The sequence below is a fragment of the Kogia breviceps genome, chromosome 10 (genome assembly GCF_026419965.1).
Source record: "Kogia breviceps isolate mKogBre1 chromosome 10, mKogBre1 haplotype 1, whole genome shotgun sequence".
In the NCBI taxonomy this organism is placed as follows: Eukaryota; Metazoa; Chordata; class Mammalia; order Artiodactyla; family Physeteridae; genus Kogia; species Kogia breviceps.
This window is the reverse complement of record NC_081319.1, coordinates 73,473,329-73,493,698: the sequence shown is the minus strand read 5'-3', so window position 1 is coordinate 73,493,698 and position 20,370 is coordinate 73,473,329. Positions and strand designations below refer to the sequence as shown.

At 40.8% G+C, this 20,370-nt stretch overlaps 1 protein-coding gene across 3 annotated transcripts in view; it reads left to right on the top strand.

Annotated features, from left to right (window-relative positions):
- Positions 1-342: 342 nt before the first annotated feature.
- Positions 343-20,370, top strand: part of KIF6 (kinesin family member 6) — a 400,730-nt gene continuing 380,702 nt past the window's right edge. For all 3 annotated transcript variants that reach the window (XM_067006146.1, XM_067006147.1, XM_067006148.1), the window contains exons 1-3: positions 343-563; positions 4,589-4,698; positions 10,640-10,714. In XM_067006146.1, the coding sequence (XP_066862247.1) occupies positions 498-563; positions 4,589-4,698; positions 10,640-10,714 (251 nt within the window). In that variant the 5' untranslated portion in view covers positions 343-497. The remainder of the gene's footprint in view (positions 564-4,588; positions 4,699-10,639; positions 10,715-20,370) is intronic.

The following is a 20,370-nucleotide window of genomic DNA, read 5'->3' as shown; positions in this document are numbered from 1 at the left end:
CTTCATCAGATCCTAATATCCAAGTGGGCACAGGAAGTTTTGCTCAGCTCAGGATCCAGGGCCAGTATATTGCTGTCACAGATCAAGTGCCATTTCTTCAATGAATGAATAATAAAAACCAGAATGACTTCAGTGCTAAAAAGAGGTGTTGGCAGAGAGAAGGAATGGATTGAAGAACTAGCAAGGCACGACGGTTATCAACCCATTAACCACTCTCGACGCCAGCTCTGGCGTTAAGCCAGATGCCAGACCTGACCATGCGCATGCGCAACTCTCCCCGCTAGGCTCTGCCCCGCCCCACCCTCAATCCTTCCTCCCCAGCCCGTCAGCAACCAATTAGGGAGAGGAGGCGGTCCTGGTTGGCGCGGTGCTCCTTGGGTAGTGTCCCTAGTTACTGTCGCTAAGGTTTCGTCTCGCCTGAGGTGGCGGGAGTCAGAAGTTTCGGGAGCCACGGCCTGAGAGAGAGGTCAAGGGTCAGTGCAAGAAGCGGGGAGGAGATGGTGAAGCAGACTATCCAAATTTTCGCCCGGGTGAAGCCCACTGTCCGGAAGCAGCAACAAGGGGTACGGGTCGGAGCACGGGCGCCGGCGCGGCGGGGCCTCCCAGACCGGGGGAGGGGCGGCACGCGAGGGGCCTGGGCCGGGGTGAGTGGTTCGGCACCAGGCGCTGGTTGCGGCCCGGAGTTAAGCACACTTGGACCCGGAGCCCGGGTAGCCTCTCAGACTCCAGCGCATTGCTGTCAGGGGCGCGGACAGACAGACACCCAGTACACTCCCACCCAACCCAGCCCTGCGGGTCCAGACTAACCTTCACAGAGCCACATGCGTACCCCCGGACACACATGTTCACGCAGCGGCAGACACGTACACGTGCAGGTACGTCTGCGTGTACGCTCACATAGACTGCGCCTCAGCTGTTCACCGTTATTGCACCTTTCTGGAAGACAGTCGTCACGCAGCTCTGCCCACCCAGGTACACTCAAGCTTCTCTTTCGTCCTCAGGCAAAACGTGCAACCAAGAGAAACGTGTCTATCCACGTCTGAGATGATAGGATAATAGTTACAGATAAAGATATACAAAGCATACACAATGCTCTGCACGCAATGGGCCCTTAGAATTTACTGACTAACTATATTGTTATCAGGAACAGAAGCATGAACGTTGACATACACTCATTGCAGATATGGATAGATATTTATGCATCCTGACACAGAGAATACACGTACACTTTTTATTCAGAAAACATTAACTGGGCATTATTAGGTGTTTCCTCTCGGGTGCTAAACTTGAAAGGGTACAAAGAAAGTTAAGACATGACCCTTACTCTGAGCAGAGATATTGTACTTTGAATGCTTCTCAAACGTTGTTTTCTTTCCCTGGGAAGGACCATAGTCATTCTTACCACTTAGATGCTTTGTCTACATTATCCCCGGGTCTCAAGAGAACTCTGCAAGATTGATGTCATTTTCTTCATTTTATAGATGAGGGAGCTGAGCCTCAGACAGGTTAAATAATTTGACCAAGCCACCCACCTACTGAGTGGCAGAACCCTGATTTTACTTAAAGATTTTTTTATTTCAAAGCTCTTGGCTCTTGGGACAAAACCTTTTTGCCTCACAAAATAAGGATATAGGCAAGGGCAATCTGAGTCCTGTTCACGAGTCTCTGGAATGGGCATATTATTAATAATATTTTATCTCTACCCCATATCTACACAGTGTGTATGTATATATGTAACATCATAGCAGCTCATAATTTAGCATTTGCCTCATGTAATTTATGTGTTTAAAACAAGGAGAATGTAGTGTCTTGTCATCGTCATCATCTTCAGTCTTTTCATTCGTGGAATACATTTAGGAAAAGATGCATGAAAAGACTTCAAAGAAAATACTGGCTTTTTTTTTTTTTAATTTTAAGGAATAAAGAGTATAGAAAGGAGCCATGGGTATCATCCCATTTTCTCTCCTCCTACATTCATTTTCAAGAAGGGTTGTAAAAGTGCATCACTTATAAAAATTATATGTAACATTTCCCTGCCCCCCAAGCCCTCCTCAGATTCTTAGCTAAAAATATTGAACTTGTCTACATTGACTCAGCAGTCAGAAACAGGTGCTTGGATATGGTAACATGAGAAGATGGATAGAAGTGGGACTGGGGGTGGTGGTGGGTTGATGGAGAACGCTGGATTTAATTTGAACTTCCTCATTCCTTAAAATGCAATGTTTGAATATTTCAGTGTGCCTCCTTTTGCATTTCTTTGGTGAGATTCTGTGGAGTGGCTTGTTTGCTACTCCAGGAAGTATTTTTAGGTATCACAGTGTATTTTAATAATGTCAGATTCTTACCGAGATGCAACATTATGCCGCATAACACAAACATAAGAGAACACAGATGAACGAATTTTGAGTTCATCTGTGCCCCTGCTCTGCCTTAGAAATACCACTTTTAGCACCTTATCCTTTTGCCCCCCAAAGATTGTGTGGTTGTTTCTCTGCCTAGAAATGCCCCTTGTAACATTAAACCAGGAGTGATTCAAAGGTGTTTTTTTTTTCTCTTCATTTTGTGGCTCCATTACTTCCTTAATCGTATTCCCTAAGGCACTATATTTTAAATTATGATAATTTATAGATTAATACATTAAAATGTACATAAGAAGATGCTCTGTGATCATTCTAACAATGGCAATGCGTTTCATTTGTATAGTGCTTTGTATATTTTGAAATATTTTCATATTCATCCTTGCATTTGATCTATTAAAAACAAACTATCTCACATATTTTTATGACTAACGGTAGAAAGCCAATCTATTAGAGTAAACAAGTTTTTTCGTTAGGGACTTTTCTTAATGCTTCAAAGAATGGCTTAATGAGAGGAGTTGAGGGTCACAGTACCTACTCTAATTATTAGTCCTTTTTCTCTTCTGAGTACTGAGTGTTACAGATTTTTAAAAATGGATGGCACCCCTCACTCCTGCATGTTTTATGTCTTACGCACTCCTTTAACTCACCTGTCTAGCCATTAACCTTTTTTTAAAAAAATAATGTGGTACCCTATAGTATATAATTTTTAAATGTCTCTTGAGAAAACCTAGCCAGAAAGCCTTGGACCTGATGCCATTACTTTCTACAAATAATTTTATTTTACAGCGTGACTTTTCTTACATGAGTTCCTCACATTTTAAATGAGAGGGCTCAATAAAAAGCTGCTTAGGAAAATTATTCAGAGTTTCTGGAGATTTAGATAGGCTTTTATGTATTTAAAAATATGACTTTCCCCCCATAATCAAGCATCTAAATGGGTCTTAAACAGGAAGTATTGCCTGTTAGAAGGAATTTTATTTCTTGATGAAAGACAAGAAGTCTTTTTTAAAAACCTCTAAATCTAATGACTAACATTTTTTTTTGCGGTACGCGGGCCTCTCACTGTTGTGGCCCCTCCCGTTCCGGAGCACAGGCTCCGGAAGCGCAGGCTCAGCAGCCATGGCTCACGGGCCCAGCCGCTCCACGGCATGTGGGATCTTCCCGGACTGGGGCACGAACCCGTGTCCCCTGCATCGGCAGGTGGACTCTCAACCACTGTGCCACCAGGGAAGCCCATGACTAACATTTTTTATGGTGCATTACAAAATGCTTCCATTTCCATGACATCCTTTGATCCCCACAGCAATCTTGTAATGGAGGCAATTCTGTTTTCTTCATTTTATGTATAAGGTACCGAGATTCTGAAAGCGGTGGCTGGTCACACAGCTCGTAAATTGAGATCAGTGTTAGACCCAGGTCTTTGGACGTTGAATCGTAGACTTTTCTTTATTCCCCATAATCTCTTTATAGGCTTGACTCTTGCTTTTCCTGGCCAATAAATAAAGGAGTAGGTAACCAAGAAAAGAATCACGGTATATTACAATTGTAAAGGCGGTTGGTTAAGACCCTTTATTTCCATATCAGCTTAAGGAGGTTAAGTGATTTCTCCCAGGTCATTTTCTAATTAGTGGCTGAGCTGGGAGGAGAATCTTGAAAATGACATCAAAGACATGAATTACATGTCTCCTTTGAAACCACATGTCTTTTATCAGATGCTTGAATATGTCTCGTGGAAACGTTTACTTCTTTGAACATAACTTGAATTAGGGCATTCTTGTGAGCTCTCTGAGAAGGCTCAGACCCAGTCCTTTCATCTCTGTGTCTAGCATTTTGGAAATGCTCAGAAATGCTTATTGGTTGTAGTAAAATGTTAATTTCTGGTACATAATTCCAAAGCAATACTTAGATAATATGTTGTTGTCGGGGCTATTAGCTTCTCAACAATGGAGACAGACACTTAAATACTCAAATTTGAATATTACATCATTCAAAGAGGATTTGAGCTTTGATCGGGCATTGATTTAGGTTTTACCTCTTGTTCAGTTCCATATATTTGTTTGAGTGTGCACAGAGTTTAAAGAGAAAAATTAGCCAAATTATGCTATGTTATGACTTTTTATCTGAAAAGTGCAGTTTTTTAAACACCATTACAAGCATGTCATAATAGCATGGTCATTGTTCAAGCCATAATTTTACCATTTTATATTCACTTGTTTTCACATTTTCAGATTTATTCCATAGATGAAGATGAAAAATTAACACCTAGTCTGGAGATCATCTTACCTCATGATTTGGCAGATGGATTTGTGAATAATAAGCGAGAAAGCTACAGATTTAAGTAAGCCTTTCTTTTTTCATCTTCATTTTTGTTTTACTATTGAACTAACTCTTGTACTGCATTAATAGCCACTGTGAAATCATTGGCACCGTTTCTTGGGGAGAATGTCGTACAGTTCTCTATTTAAAAAATAATTTATTTTATTTAATTTATTTTATTTTTGGCTGCGTTGGGTCTTTGTTGCTGTACGTGGGCTCTTCTCTGGTTGCAGTGAGCCGGGGCTACTCTTCGTTCTGGTGGGCGGGCTTCTTATTGCAGTGGCATCTCTTGCTGTGGAGCACGGGCTCCAGGCACGCGGGCTTCAGTAGTTGTGACACGCGGGCTCAGTAGTTGTGGCTCACGGGCTCTAGAGTGCAGACTCAGTAGTTGTGGCATGTGGGCTTAGTTGCTCCACAGCATGTGGGATCTTCCCAGACCAGGGCCCGAACCCGTGTCCCCTGCATTGGCAGGCAGATTCTTAACCACTGTGCCACCAGGGAAGCCCTCAGTTCTCTATTTTATCTAGTAGATAGAATTCAAGTTGTCTTTTCATTGCTGTGCCCAAAGTTAAAAAGGGGGTATATTTCTGTATCCAACAGGATAGCCCAAAATCTCAGCCTTTCTTTACTATATCTGTTTATCAAGTGTTATTGTTTTCCTTTGTGGCCCACTATAGTTTAGCTCTTATAAGAAGTTCAGTGCATGACTAAACTTTATTAAAGATGTGTGCTGTATAGGTGAGCCTTCTTAATAACATAAATGGTATACTGACCTCATGTGTACATATGTATGCTCTGTATCTGTACTGTCCAGTGTACCAGCCACTAGCCACATGTAGCTCTTAAGCACTTGAAATGTAGCTGGTCTGAATTGAGATGCACTGTAAGTATGAGATATATCGAGGGTTTTTGAAGGCTTAGTATGAAATAAAAAGAATATAAAATAGCTCAAGATTTTTTTCATATTGATTACATGTTAAAATGATAAAATGTTGGATATATTGTGTTAAAATATATTATTAAAATTAACTTTACCTGTTTCATTTCACTTAAGAAATGTGGCTACTAGAAAATTTTAAATTACACATATATGCATATTTATGTGTTACGTTTTATTTCTCTAGCACAATTCAGAACTGTATGGTCCAGGTGGAAAGTAGCAAATAGCTACCCCTGGATTGTCATCAGTGCCCTTGGTCTGAATACTATTCTAGTAGCCAGGCCTTACATTGGGGGATTATGGCTGTTTCGTACTGCCTTTATTCTCCAGTTTCAGATGACATCATTTCCTTTAATCCCCACTTTTGATTTCTGGAGAAGTTTGAGCCCAAGTTAAACCCATATTTAGTCTCTGGCCTAAATTTAGGTAGGAGATTCCTGGGTCCTGCTGAAAGAATCCTAATTGCTCTCTTGCATTCCTCTCTATGCTGTTTTTCATAGGCCTTATTTTGAGACTATTCCTTGCCCTTGCCCTTTGGATAAAATCATCTCAGATATTTTTGTGTGTTTCTCTCTTTCTTTCTCTCTCTCTCTACTTCTTATTTCTCCTCCCCCCTCATTATTATTGTAATTATTACTATTATAACTTTGTCTTATGGTCTTCACAACTCCCCCCTTTGTCTATCATGTATATATCTCTCCCAGCGCCTCCACCCCTTCTTCTTCTTGTGTCTCCTTTTACAGTAAGTACAAGCAGGATGGCTAGCACAAGGTTGCATAGTGAGATGGTCCTAACGTTGTCTTTTTGGCTCCTCTTTGCCTTTCATTCTATCCTTTAAGGAGTAGCCTTAAAATATATGACTTACTTTTCTGAAGGGGCATTCTCCCACTGGTGTAAGCATGCTACATACCTTAGTAGCTATGACTTAATGACAGATACCCTAGGCCTGTCTCCACAAAGCCACAGTTTGCTAAAACATTTTATTCAGCATGATTCTGTTTGAATGCTAAGAAACAATTGGCCATGTTTCTATCCATCGGCCCCTGTCCAAAGTACTCTGTACGTTATGTAGATACAGAGTGCAATTTAAACATATGCTTATTGAAAAAGTGCTATCTGCTTATTTTTAAATCTCTTAATCATTCTTTCTAAATTTCTGAATTAAAAACATTGGTTTTAGTATTTTAAATAAAGAAATTAGTAAAATACATATGTTCAGAGATAAATATTTAAGCATTTTCAAGGCTGTTTTCTCCCAAGAAAATTCATGCAATCAATAAATCTTTATTAACCATCCACTGTGTGCTGTTTTAATGGCTAGGAATACAGCAGGGAATGCCACCAAGCTTCTGCTCTTAGGTGCTTACATTTTAGTGGGAGGGAGATGGACGGGCAAGGTGTATATATCAGAGTGTTGAGTGCTGTGGAGAAAAATAAGGCAAGGAAAGGGAACAGGAGTGCTGGGATGAGGGGCAGCAAAGTGGAGGGGTGGCTGCAATATTTCACAGGGTCTTCAGGAAAGATGTACGTTTTAACACAAACTTGAAGGTGGTAAGGAGATGAGACATTCAGATACCTGGGGGATGGGAATTCCAGGCTGAAGATATAGCAAGAGCGAAGTTCCTGAGATGGGAGAGTGCCTGGCACGTTTGAAGAAGAGTGAGGGAATCTGTGTGGCTGGAGGAGAGTAAGCAAGGGGGCTGGAGGGGAAGAAGAAAGTTAAAGGGGCAGCAGAGTGGACAGATCATATGGAACGTTTCCCAAAGTGCTGAGAGAAGGTAATGGAGGGTTGTGAGCAGAAGAATGGAATAATCTCACTTATGTTTGAGCAGGATCATTCTTTTTTTTTTTTTTTTTTTTTTTTTACGGTACGCGGGCCTCTCGCTGTTGTGGCCTCTCACGCTGCGGAGCACAGGCTCCGGACGCACAGGCTCAGCGGCCATGGCTCATGGGCCCAGCCGCTCCGCGGCATGTGGGATCCTCCCTCCCGGGCCAGGGCACGAACCCGCATCCCCTGCATCGGCAGGCAGACTCTCAACCACTGCACCACCAGGGAAGCCCAGGATCATTCTTGCTAGCATGTGGAAATAGACTGTGAGGGGGCAAGGGAGACCAGGCAAGAAATTGTGGCAGCTTGGGCCAGAGTAGTAGCAAGTAGAAACGCTGAGAAATAGTTGGGTTCTGGATGTATTTTGAAGGTCAGAGCTGACAGAGTTTGCTTATGGGTCATATATAGAGTGTGATGGAAAGAGAGGAGTCAAGGATATACTCTAAGGGTTTTGGACTGAACTTTTAAAAGGATGGAGGTGTCATTTACCAGGATGAGGAAGACGGGAGGAACAGGTTCAGGGTGAGAAGAGATAAGCAATTACCACATTTGAAATGGTTTTTAGAAAAAGCCTACACAACCTCCTAATAAATGAAAGGACCTGCTAGGAATCAGGAAACCTACATTATGTCTCAAGGCACATTATAGATTAGCTCCACGGCCATGAGTAAGTTGCTTTATCTCTCTGGGCCTCAATTTCTTCCTCTGTAACGGATTAGATTGGACTAATTAAACTCTTTGATTCTATTGTGCTTTTCAGTGGTTTTCAGAAGATAGCTGATCATAATGACTTTCCAGATTACTATACAACTGCATTATATAAAGTAAAATGTTTGGGGGTGATGATATTTTATGTTTAACGCACAATGTGTGATTTATGGAAACTCCTGCCATCTCTTTGGTTTACATGGTGGTAGATGTCCTTCCTCTTAAGGAAGTGGGGTTGGGAATGGCTAATTCATTTGCTCAGTCATCACCAACCTGGTAAAAGAAGCAAAACAGCCTTAGCGTCATCACTTAAAAGCACCTCTGGGTCTGTGCTCAGACATCACAGCGGGTAGTGCTCTGAAGAGCACTTGAGCAGCCTGTTATCTCAACATTTCTGTCTGAAGGCCTCATACACCTATAGGGTCTTGAGGAGTGTTCTGGGCACACTCAGTAAATATTGCTGAAATATAGTCTGGCCTCTGCTAAATGAGTACCCAGAGTGCCTTACAATCTTTCTTTGTATATAGTTTCATTATTAGCTTCTTCAAAAGGGTGGTTGATATGCTATAGGAATCTTTTGAAATTAATGTTGATTAAAGACAATGAATTTCATTCCATTTTATATCCAGCCCAGCTCCAGACATCCTTCTGAACTACTGAGTAGTGAAAACAAACCTACATTTCATGTAGTCTCTACTTTACTTGAACATGTGCCCAACTCACTTGTGTGGGCAGACACACACACCGAAGGTTCCTAAGCACTTTGAAAGCTGCTTAGGATTTGGGTGTTTCAAAGGTTTTGCTTTAATGTATTCCCCCCCCTTTCCCAATTTTTATTCTGAAGACTTTTAAATATGCAGAAGAGGTGGAGGAATGATGCAATCAAATCTCTTTACCCTTTGTGGGAAATTCATCAATTGTTAACGTTTTGCCCTCTGTGCTTATGAATTTATTTATTTATTTATTTATTTATTTTTTTTTTTTAACATCTTTATTGGAGTATAATTGTTTTACAATAGTGTGTTAGTTTTCCCTCTACAACAAACTAAATCAGTTATACATACACACTGTGCTTATGAATTTATGAATGCTCTCTCTCTCTCTCTCTCTCTCTCTCTCTCTCTCTCTCTCTCTCTCTCTCCCTCTCTCTCTCTCTCCCCCCCCCCCCCTTCTCCTTGCCCTCTCTCCCTTTTTTCCTTTCCTTCCTGTTTGTATTGCTCCCTGTCTGTTTCTTTTTTTTTTTTTTTTTTTAAGCGGTATGCGGGCCTCTCACTGTTGTGGGCTCTCCCATTGCGGAGCACAGACTCCGGACGTGCAGGCTCGGTGGCCATGGCCCAGAGGCCCAGCCGCTCCGCGGCATGTGGGATCTTCCCGGACCGGGGCACGAACCCACGTCCCCTGCATTGGCAGGCGGACTCTCAACCACTGCGCCACCAGGGAAGCCCTCCCTGTCTGTTTCTTCATGATATGTTTTAGGTTTGTTTTTTTTTTTTTTTTTTTGCGGTACGCGGGCCTCTCACTGTTGTGGCCTCTCCCGTTGCGGAGCACAGGCTCCGGATGCGCAGGCTCAGTGGCCATGGCTCACAGGCCCACCCACTTCGCGGCATGTGGGATCTTCCCGGACCAGGGCATGAACCCGCGTCCCCTGAATCGGCAGGTGGACTCTCAACCACTGTGCCTCCAGGGAACCCCCTTCATGATGTTTGAATGGGGGCTATACTTGCTGGTTGTGAGTTAACACATTGTATAAGGATAGGTTGTGAGTCTCCCCACAGGTTTTCAGCTGTGCTTGTGATCCTGTACTAAGCTAAGTCAGGGTGCCATTGCAAGAAGGGTGCAATGGACACCATCCCCCCTCCCCATGGCTCGAGCCTTGCCAGTCGGATCAAGATTTCCTTTATAGGACAGGTCTATCTTAATTTACTGTTTGACTTTTGACTTATGATCAACAAAATGAAACAAACTGTCCTAAGAATTAAGTAGCTGATACTAGGGTGCAGTACCTAATTAATGGAAAATAAACTTCAGTTTAAAACTTTAAAACCAAGTTCAAAAATCATACATTTCACAGCTGCATTCTTTTCTTACAGGTCAGACATCAGAAGTTCTTTGGCTGTTTACATCCTGTTCTTGGGTTTCCATTTCATGCACTTATCTAGATTTGAATTTGATGCCAATTGCAGACACTGTCCCTCTTGAGAGCTAAAAAACACACAGTTTATTATTTGGTTCAAAGCTGCTGCGGTTTTTCAGAGGGATTTATTGTGCAGATCTTGTCAAAGCAATACTGTTTACCCACCATTTGTATACAGGGGTACAAGAGTACAGTGTGTTTGGGGCTACAGGGCAAACATTGTGTTAGGTTAGGTAAGCCCAGTGATGTAAATATGAGGTAATTTAAAAGCTTTCAGGAGAAAAAAAAATGTATTAATCCAATAGTGTTTGAAGGCTCAAGCTTTTAAATAATTACTGTTTTCACATTTGCAGATTTCAAAGGATTTTTGATCAGGATGCAAAGCAAGAGACCATTTTTGAAAACATTGCCAAGCCAGTTGCTGAGAGGTAGGATTTCTTATATTTTGTTCAGTGGGTTAGTGGTTTTTTCATCTTGCCTTCAGTTCTCAGATAACTGTGATAATGTGCTTCAGTATATCAATTATGTACTCAGGCTGTAGGGCATGTGATGATGGCAGTACTAATACCTTCTATTCTTACACCTTGTTTGTTTTAGATTTAGATTCTGAGCCTCAAAACAAACCAGTGAGATAGACAGAATAGCTATTATTACTCCCATTTTGAAAGATATGTAAATCTCTGAGGATTAGAGGGATTAAGTAGCACTGCTCAGAGTTAGTGGCTAGTGGTAGCAGAGTCCTAGACGGTTGTCTAACTGTTAAGTCCGGTGCTGTTTTCTGAGTACAATGTTTCAAACATATGGTTAGATAGATGAAGGACTGTGACACCTGGGAGGCCTAATTCTGGTTGACCCAACTCTACCTCTGTGTAATAACTCTATTTCAAAGCTTGACTCTTAGCTTAGGTCCCTTTTGTTTCTGTATACACAGGTAGTGCCAGGCTGCTGACTACTGGAACCAAATTCACATGAGAATAAATGATTCCGAATAAAATGGAGTGCCATTTTATTAATATATGTTGGCAAAGTCTTGGGACTAGACTCTCAAGCCCTTAGATAAGCACTCTCTTTCTGTAGGGAGTCTATATGGGAAACTACTAGTAATAAGGTTGCTTTCTGATCCTGAAATCATTTGGGTGATTTTATGACCGAATTAACCCCAGATATGTCTATCTTTACTATTCAAATGAAAAATATGTCTGCTAAGTAAACCCATTTTTCAAGTCCACTGATCAATACACCCTCAACCACGACATTGCTGAAAATATATCGACACACATTATCTCCCAGACTCCTATCTCATGAATCCTACTCAAAGCATGCCCTTCTCTCTTTTTTCCCAGCTTTATTGAGATATAATTGACACATGACATTGTGTAAGTTTAAGGTATATGTGTTGATTTGACACATTTATAAGTTGCAAAATGATTCTCACCATAGTATTAGCTACCACCTCCATCTCGTCACGTAGTTCCTATTTCTTTTTTGTGGTGAGAACATTTAAGATTTGCTCTCTTAGCAGCTTTTAACATTTATAAATACTGTTAGCTACAGTCACCATGCTGTCCATTAGATCCCTAAACTTGTTAAGCGCTTCTCTTTTTATACTGTCTTCCATCACAGTGGGTAGAATATAATTGAGTAGGCTTAAGCTATTTTAGTTGTAGTCAAAATCCAACAGCATCTCTTTAGACTAAATTCAGGTCTCCTTGACAGGATGTCACACATTTCTAAAATTCTCTTCTTTTTAGTAATGTTTTGGGTTATGTCATTTTACAGGTAGCCCATCCCATGTGTTTTATTTTGAGCCTTTCTAAAATCATTCGGGAAGGGGACCTTAGTTTGTGTTTCATGGATGTCTGTTTTTTTCCTCCATTACTGACTGCCTTCCCATCTTGAGCCCACTTCCCCCTTGAGCCCTTGCTGTGCCCTCTGCCAGGAATTGTCTTCCTTCAGAAATCTGCTTAGTTGCTTCCTCAGCTCTTTTGAAGTCTTTGTTCATGTATCCCGTTCTCAGGAAGGCCTTCCTTTATTAGTACCTGATTGAAACTGCATTCTCTGTCACGCTTCCCTATTTTATTTTATTTGTTTTAGCACTTATGACCATCTGACGTACTATATAGTTTACTGACTAGTTGCTTTGTTTGTCTGTCTTCTACTAGAACAAAAACTCCATTGAAGGCTGGAGATTTATTTGTCTTGTTCACTGACTTGACAAAGATGCCCAGCCCGGATGATGACAGGATTTCAAAAATGACAGGCAAGAGCATTTTTATCCAGGCTGCTCAAGTTGGTCCTAGTGAATCATATCTTTCATCAGTAGGAAGCATTCCTAATTGTCCTTTTTAATACTTTTATTCTTGTATCCCATTTTTCCTGAAACTATTTTTTTCATGTTAGCCTTTATCTGCTTTATCTTTCTTGATCTCTTAACTCAACTGCCCTGTGTCATTTTGTCTTTAAATATAGGTCTGTTAAATAAAATATATTTGGCTTTTGCCTTTGTAGCTAAACTCAGAGTCCCTGATATTTAATTGGTAACTTTAACCTGTTAATATTTATTATGATTACTGTAATAGTGTTTGGAGCTATCCTCTCAGATTTTTCTTTTCTATTTATCATAGTCTCTATTTTTTTTCCTTTCATGCTGTTTGTTAGTTTGACTGTGCTCTTTGTTGTTATTGCCACTTTCCATTTTCTCTCTCAAGGTGTACACACCTCTGTGTGGTTTAAATTCAGATATTAAAACTTATTTGTATTTTTTCTCAACATCTGAACTTCCTCCATTTGCCTGCCTGCCTGTCTCTCTTCTCCCCAGGCAGGGACCTTAGCACACTTTTACTTTGCCTTTCCTACTTTCCCAGCACTTTAGGTATTGAGATCTACTGATAATTTTATTCAGGATTGTCAAAAATCATTTTCATTATCAGCATTTGCTTAAACTTATCTCTAAGTTATATTTGTTTCTTTGCTTATCACTGTTTCTTATACTTATGTCTATTCCTTGGATTCCCTTTTAGTTTTGCTGGTAATCATCTTCTAATAACTTTTTAGAGAGAGTTCAAGACTGGGGAGCTTTCTGAAGCTTTTCACTCCCCTTCACAGTTAAATGACAGTTTGACTGGGTATAGAATTCTAGGTTAAAAATTCCTTTCTCGGGCTTCCCTGGTGGCACAGTGGTTGAGAATCCGCCTGCCGATGCAGGGGACACGGGTTCGTGCCCCGGTCCGGGAAGATCCCACATGCCGCGGAGCGGCTGGGCCCATGAGCCATGGCCGTTGAGCCTGTGCGTCCGGAGCCTGTGCTCCGCAATGGGAGAGGCCACAACAGTGAGAGGCCCGCGTACAGGAAAAAAAAAAAAAAAAAAAAAAAATTCCTTTCTCTCATAGCTATGAAGATATTGCTTCATTGTCTCTTTGTATGCAGTGTTGCTGAATAGATGTCAGTGTCAATCTGGCTCTTATTTCTTCTTAGGAAATACCCTTTTTGTCTGGATGTTTTTAGGATTTTTTTCTTTTTATGAAATTTTATATCAATGAGTCTATTGTCTAGGTATGGCTATTTTTTCATATATTCATGTATTCTTGTCTCTCATTCAGCCACTTCGATCTGAAAACCCTTATATTCAAGCTCAGGGGTCATCACATTGCTAATTTCTTTGATGATTCAAAAATTAATTTTCTTCCCTCCAACTTATTTATTCTTTCTTTCTGGAACTTCTGGATCCAGAACTACCAGTTCTATCCTTCAAATATTACAACTGTCCATTCACAGTTCCCACCTCTTTGTCTCTGGGTTCTGAGTTCTGAAAGAAACTGTTACTCAGTCTTCCAAGATGGTGGTTTGCTTTTCAGCCATGTGTATTCTCTATCACCTACCTCTTAAATTTTTAGTTTTTACAATTTTATTTTTCATTTGTAGGAAATGAAAAAAGTCTATTCTTGTTTATTCATGTGATCTCCTCTCTTTTCCTTCTGAAGAAAATTATCTTTCTTGGAAACACTGGCTTTTCTTTCTATGTACTTTCTCTTTATGTGAATGTTCTTCTGTTGTTGAGTTTGATACATTGCTTTCCCGGTACAGACTTTCCTCAGATGTTTAGTGATTCTCAGTGGTGGGCTCACCTCTGTCATTTGAGAGTGCCGTTGTCTGTTTGGGAATGCTGTTTCTGTTCACTGTGGCTCCCCTAGTGTCTGTGGTGAAGGAGTGGTGTGCCCTGAGCTTGTCTGCTGGGTGTGAGAACATTCTTTCCTCCTGAGTGTTGCTCACCACCAAGGGCTCTGGTCAGCATCACTAATCCAGGCTCCTACTCTGCAGGAAAGTGTTCTTCAATAGTGGATGGACAGATGGAGGCAGACTCATGTCTCTCTCTGATTCATCTGCAGAGGAGAGGGTTATCAAGGAAATTAACACTAAACTAAGAGCCTGGGGGAATCTCTGTTTTCATTGCCTTTAAATATGTCATATATAGTATGTTCACACTTTAGGAAAACTTGAATTGTGGGACTTTGAATGGTAAAATACAAGGTATCAATAACATCTCTTTATACAAAATATTTGAAGTAATATTTATCCCATAAATTGAAAAATATTTTTTTAAGAATTATATAATTTGGCAGGCTTGGTGAATGGAAGCTGTGCCACTTTTGATGTTAAATGGAAGTGCCTGCTGTTCTGGTGAAGATTAGTCTCCAGGAACACATGCTCAGTGTAAATCCAGTTCATCTTACACTGTCCCTTTAAGGCTGCTATACTGAGTTAACCTATTGTAGCTTAATTCTGGTTACTGTGTACAATTAAAGCTAAATAAAATTAATCACATTTCTTTCCAAAATTCTGTAGTTCAGGAATCTTACTAATTTAGAGGCATCTTTTCCTACTTAACTCAAATCAGTGCTATGACTCCATGACTGCAGAATTGCAGGACTGGTGGTGAGAATTTATAAAGCTCTAAATTTGTATCATGGGAAATTAAGTAAAAGAATCTTTGTGGTTATTTGTTATTTAGCACATCTCCACTAGGATGTACATTCCACCTCTTCTGAACTTTGATTTTTCTGAAATATATCTGATGTTGTTTAGTAACAGGTAAAAACTGCCTTCTAGCATATTAACTTTGCTCACTAGTTTTGGAATAATTTTTTGGAAAGATAAAATTTAGTAGGTCCACAGATGTGTTTAGTGTATGGTACTGCACCATATAAAAGAGGTTGCAGCTTTACTTGATATTTTACCTGGTGTTATGCTTTTCAAGCTGGAGTGCATTGACCTTGGGAGTATGTGGTGCTCTATCAGGGGATACCTGAAGCCACAAGCTGAACGCAGCACATCATTCTGGAGTATGAATTTTACTTAAAGATTTAGGCAGAAAACTTTGAAATCTAGACTTTTCGGGGGTTTTATCACATGCACTTGTAAATCTGCAGAACCCCAGTTTTCCAGCCAATCTTATGCTTTACCTAAAAGCTTGGGGTGTAGGAAATTCATTTTAGGTACAGTGAGTGCTTTTGGAAAAATTTGGAAATTTGGTGTTAGAGAAGAACATGGTTTGACCAAAATGAATAGGGCACACACAGCCAGGAAGACTGGTTGCGCCCAAGGTATAGGTCCCCATAGCAGGCGCCACTGGTCAGCTAAAGCCTCTGCACTGCAGCAAGGCCAGCCAGGATGGTTTCTGAAAACCTATTGTGAACCATTGCTTTTTAACGTTTGATTTCACGAACAATGAACAATATCAAGGGCAGCCTTTCAAGTTATGAGAAGAAGAGGGTGAAGGGGAAGTGAAAGCTCCCAGGGTCACCACCTCAGACTTGGAGAAGAACGTTGGAGAATACCTGTCCACCTGTGCTCTGGCTGGGTGGGAGGCCAGGGCTTGGTAGAGGGATTTCTTCATGGGAGGGCCAGTCCCACACTCCAGTGGGGTCAGAGCCAAGCCCAGCAAGGCTCTCACCTGTGCCCTGGGAAACAGGCTTTGCTGATGACGCTGTGGGTCACATAGCTTGCCCAGTCCTGCTGCACAGGCAGAGAATAGATCCTGCACCTTCAAGACAAGAGGACCAGAAAGGGAGAGAAGGAGGGCCACAGAAGAGTATTTAAAATAAATCTTATTAGCCAGTTATTCACCTCTGTGTACGCATGATTCTACCTCATCTGGCTCAAAAAAACTGGCAACAAGTAGAACAATCTAATTCTGGCCTCAGCCCTGTGACTAACGCACTATGTGACTGCGTCAGGCCTCTCACTTCAGAACCAGTTCTACCATCTGAGAAAGGTTGATGCTAATAATATTACATTTACCAGGTTGTTTTGAGGATGCAAAGAAACAATGAATATGAATGTACTTTGTGAATGTCAATGCCCTGTTCAGTCTAAGGGTTGAAAAGTTAGAAATCTTTATTCTTTTTGCCACTTTAAAACTATGGCCAGTCACTTCTGTCTCTAGACAAAGATGAAGTCGACATACTTCTCTCTAATCCTCTCACTAAGTACAGCTAAAACCTCTGGGCGTTATATATAAAAGAATACAAGAAGACCCTGAAAGGTGGTGATAAGAAGGTAGATTGGCCAGGGGACTTCAGGACTTAACGGAATGACACAGCCGTGAGTTGCCTGTGTTTTTTTGTTTTGTTTTGTTGCTTCATGTATCCCAGACTGGATGCTGGAGAAACTGGCAACCCAGAAATACCAGTAGACTTAGACAAAAGTGCCAGAAAAATTCTGCTCTTTATAGCTAAGGCACCAGGAAAGGGGGCAACCCAGTGAGACAGAAACTTATAGATACTGGTTGCCCTGCTCCATTCAAATACCATGGAAAAACTCATGGCCCCACCCTCACCCAGACAGCAAAGGCCTGGCTGTAACAAGGCACCCCATTCTGCTGCTGCCAGGGTAGAATCTGAGGAGTGGGAGGACTTTCCTCCCCATTTGGAGGTAACAACTTCCCTTCTCCCCTCCCTCAGGTTGTCAGTGGAAGTCTTCTGGGGATCCTGGAGTTCACCACCATCCAGCAGTATCAAGGCTTCCCCACCTTGCTGTGAGGTCACTGAGCATCACAAGGTGCTCCTCCCTTTCTTGTCCAGGGCGGTTGAGGCCTAGAAGGGAGCCTGAAGTCTCACCTCTGTCCACAGGAATGAGGCCCCTCCACAGGTGTCAACAGAGGCAGAGTGGTGAACCGGGACCCTTACCCCCACCTGGCAGTAGCATGATGTCAGAAGAGACCTGCTAAAATAGAAGTTTTAAGTATGACCTAGAATCTCAGTAACTAATGCCTAAACTATCCAGGATACAATGAAAAATTATTCAATAAATAAGAAATATCAAGAACTAGGAAAATACCAACTCCCATAAGGAGAAACCATCAACAGATGCTAAAACATAGATAACACAGATCTTAGAATGATCTGACAAGGATTTTAAAGCAACCATCATAAAAATGCTTCAGCGAGCAATCATGAACACGTTTGAAACAAATGAAAAGATATAAAGTCTTGGCAAAAAAAATAGAAGATATAAAGAAGAATCAAATTGGAATTTCAGACTGAAAGTACAATAACTGAAATTAAAAACTGCGGAATGGAGAGGTCAGATGAAAGAATTAATATATTTTAAAATATAACAATAGAAATTACCCAGTATGGATAATAGAAAGAAAATAGACTGAAAAAAAGAAACAATGAACAGACCCTCAGGAACCTGTGAGAACTACAGCAAAAGATGTAACATCCATGTTGTCAAAGTCCCAAAAGACAGGAGAAAAAGAGTATAGTTGAAAAATATTTAAGGAAATAATGACTGAAAATTCCCCAAATTTGGCAAAAGGCATAAACCTAGAACTTTATGAAGCTGAGAAAGTTCCAAACAGGATAAACTAAAAGAAATCCACTTTAAAACAAGTATTAGTTAAACTTCAGAAAACTAAAGACAAAGAAAAATAAATCTGAAAACAATGAGAAAGAAATGATACCTACAGGGAAAAAATAATTTGGATTATAGTGTATTTTTCTTCAGAAACTGTGGAGTCTAGCAGGAAGTAGCAGAATATTCTCAAGTGCTGAAGGAAAAGAACTGTCAGCCCAGAATCCTGTCCCCAGTGTAATTATCCTTCAGGAATAAAGGGGAAATAAAGACATTTTCAGACAAAGGAAAACTAAGAGAATTAGTTGCCAGCATATCTATCCTAAAAGGAGGGATAAAGGAAGTTCTTAAAAAGAAGGAAAATGTAAAAAGAATGAATCTTGGAACATTAGAACAAAAGAAGGAACAAGAGAAAGAACAAAAATATACACTAATAAAATAAACTTTTCTTCTCTTGAGTTTGAAAAATCATGTTTGATGAAGCAAAAACCAAAGCATTGTCTGATGACAGTTACAAACGGGGAGGGTAAAGGGATTTAAAGGGAAGTAAGGTTTCTATACTTCATTCAAACTGGTACAGCGTCAACATCAGTAGATCTCTGTGGTGACGGAATAGTTCTGTATCTTGACTGCAGTGATGGTTACTTGAATCTACACGTGATAAAATGGCATAGAACTCTATACATGTATTGTACCAATGTCAATTTCCTGGTCTTGGTAATATACTACACTTATGCAAGATATAACCATTGGGGGAAACTGGGTGAAGGTACACAGAACCACACTGTAATATTTTTGCAACTCCGTGTAAATTTATAATTATTTCAAAATAAAACATTAATATTCCCAGGTATGAAAATGTTAGTGTCATTTGTTTTATGATGTCCTTCTATTCAGTAAATTTGGTAATCTGAATGATTAGACTAGAACTTCTCCCCCATGGGTCTCAATAAAGCTAATTTCATTAGACATTCACCCAAACATGCCTGCCAGTAAACATTTTATTTTTCCCAAAGTTGGCTTTCAAGCAGAAAACACTGGTCAACCACCAAATTGTACAAAAACCCCTTGGCTCACACAGATCTGTTCAACTTCAGGCCACAATTTCACTTACCAGATGCGTTGTTTATAAACATGTACCTGTACTTGGCTGCACTTCCTGCTATACTGAATTTCCTTATAAATCACATTTATGGCTTTTGTGATTTTACTAATATTCTTCATGTTTTAACACTTTTAAAATTATACTTTCAACTGAAAACATGGCTATGTGTTTAAAAACAGGAACACATATCAGCTTAAAACCGTGGAATTATATAAGAGCGTGACCTTGAGGTACTCCAAGATCTTAATGAGGAAAGGGATAATAATGCCACTCCACCCACAGCTAATGAACTTGGAGAAAGCAGCAGCAGTCCATCAAACAAGCAGAGATTGTACTAAGGATGCACTTTTTTTTTTTTTTTTTTTTGCGGTATGCGGGCCTCTCACTGCTGTGGCCTCTCCCGTTGCAGAGCACAGGCTCCGGACGCGCAGGCCTAGCGGCCATGGCTCACGGGCTTAGTTGCTCCGCGGCATGTGGGATCTTCCCGGACCAGGGCACGAACCCGTGTCTCCTGCATCGGCAGGCGATTCTCAACCACTGCGCCACCAGGGAAGCCCCAGGATGCACTTTTAAAATATGGGATTTTATTATTGTACACAAACAAATGAGTCTCAATCTGGATGCCTCTTAAGAATGACCAATCAAGAAATTGCATGATACCATCATTTTTGCAGTGATAACTACATGTTAAAGTTATTTGTAATTCATTTGATAAAATACCTCTGGAAAAATGGCCTGAGAGTTTTATGAAGCCATTTGATTGTGGGGACTATCAGTTCTCTGACAGAACGTATACTTGTGATGAAAATTGCTGGGCCAGTGGTAAAATAAAAGGCATTGCTTGAATTAAAGACAGTAAAAAAAAAAAGATGGACAGGTGGATCAGAGATGCCCTCATGCAGTGATGTGACTCCTTAGCTAGAAGGTACTTGTCTTAGGCTGCCAACCTACTCCTTCAAGCAGAGCCTGAGGCCAGGATTTGAGTGGAAGTAGTTTACTTGCAAGGTGAGCCCAGGAGGCACCAGTCAGGTGGTGGGGAAGTGAGGTGGGGAAGGAAAGGAAGCCACTGCAGGTAAAAGAGCAGGTTACCACTGTAGGCAACTGGGACTCAATTCCACTGGTGTT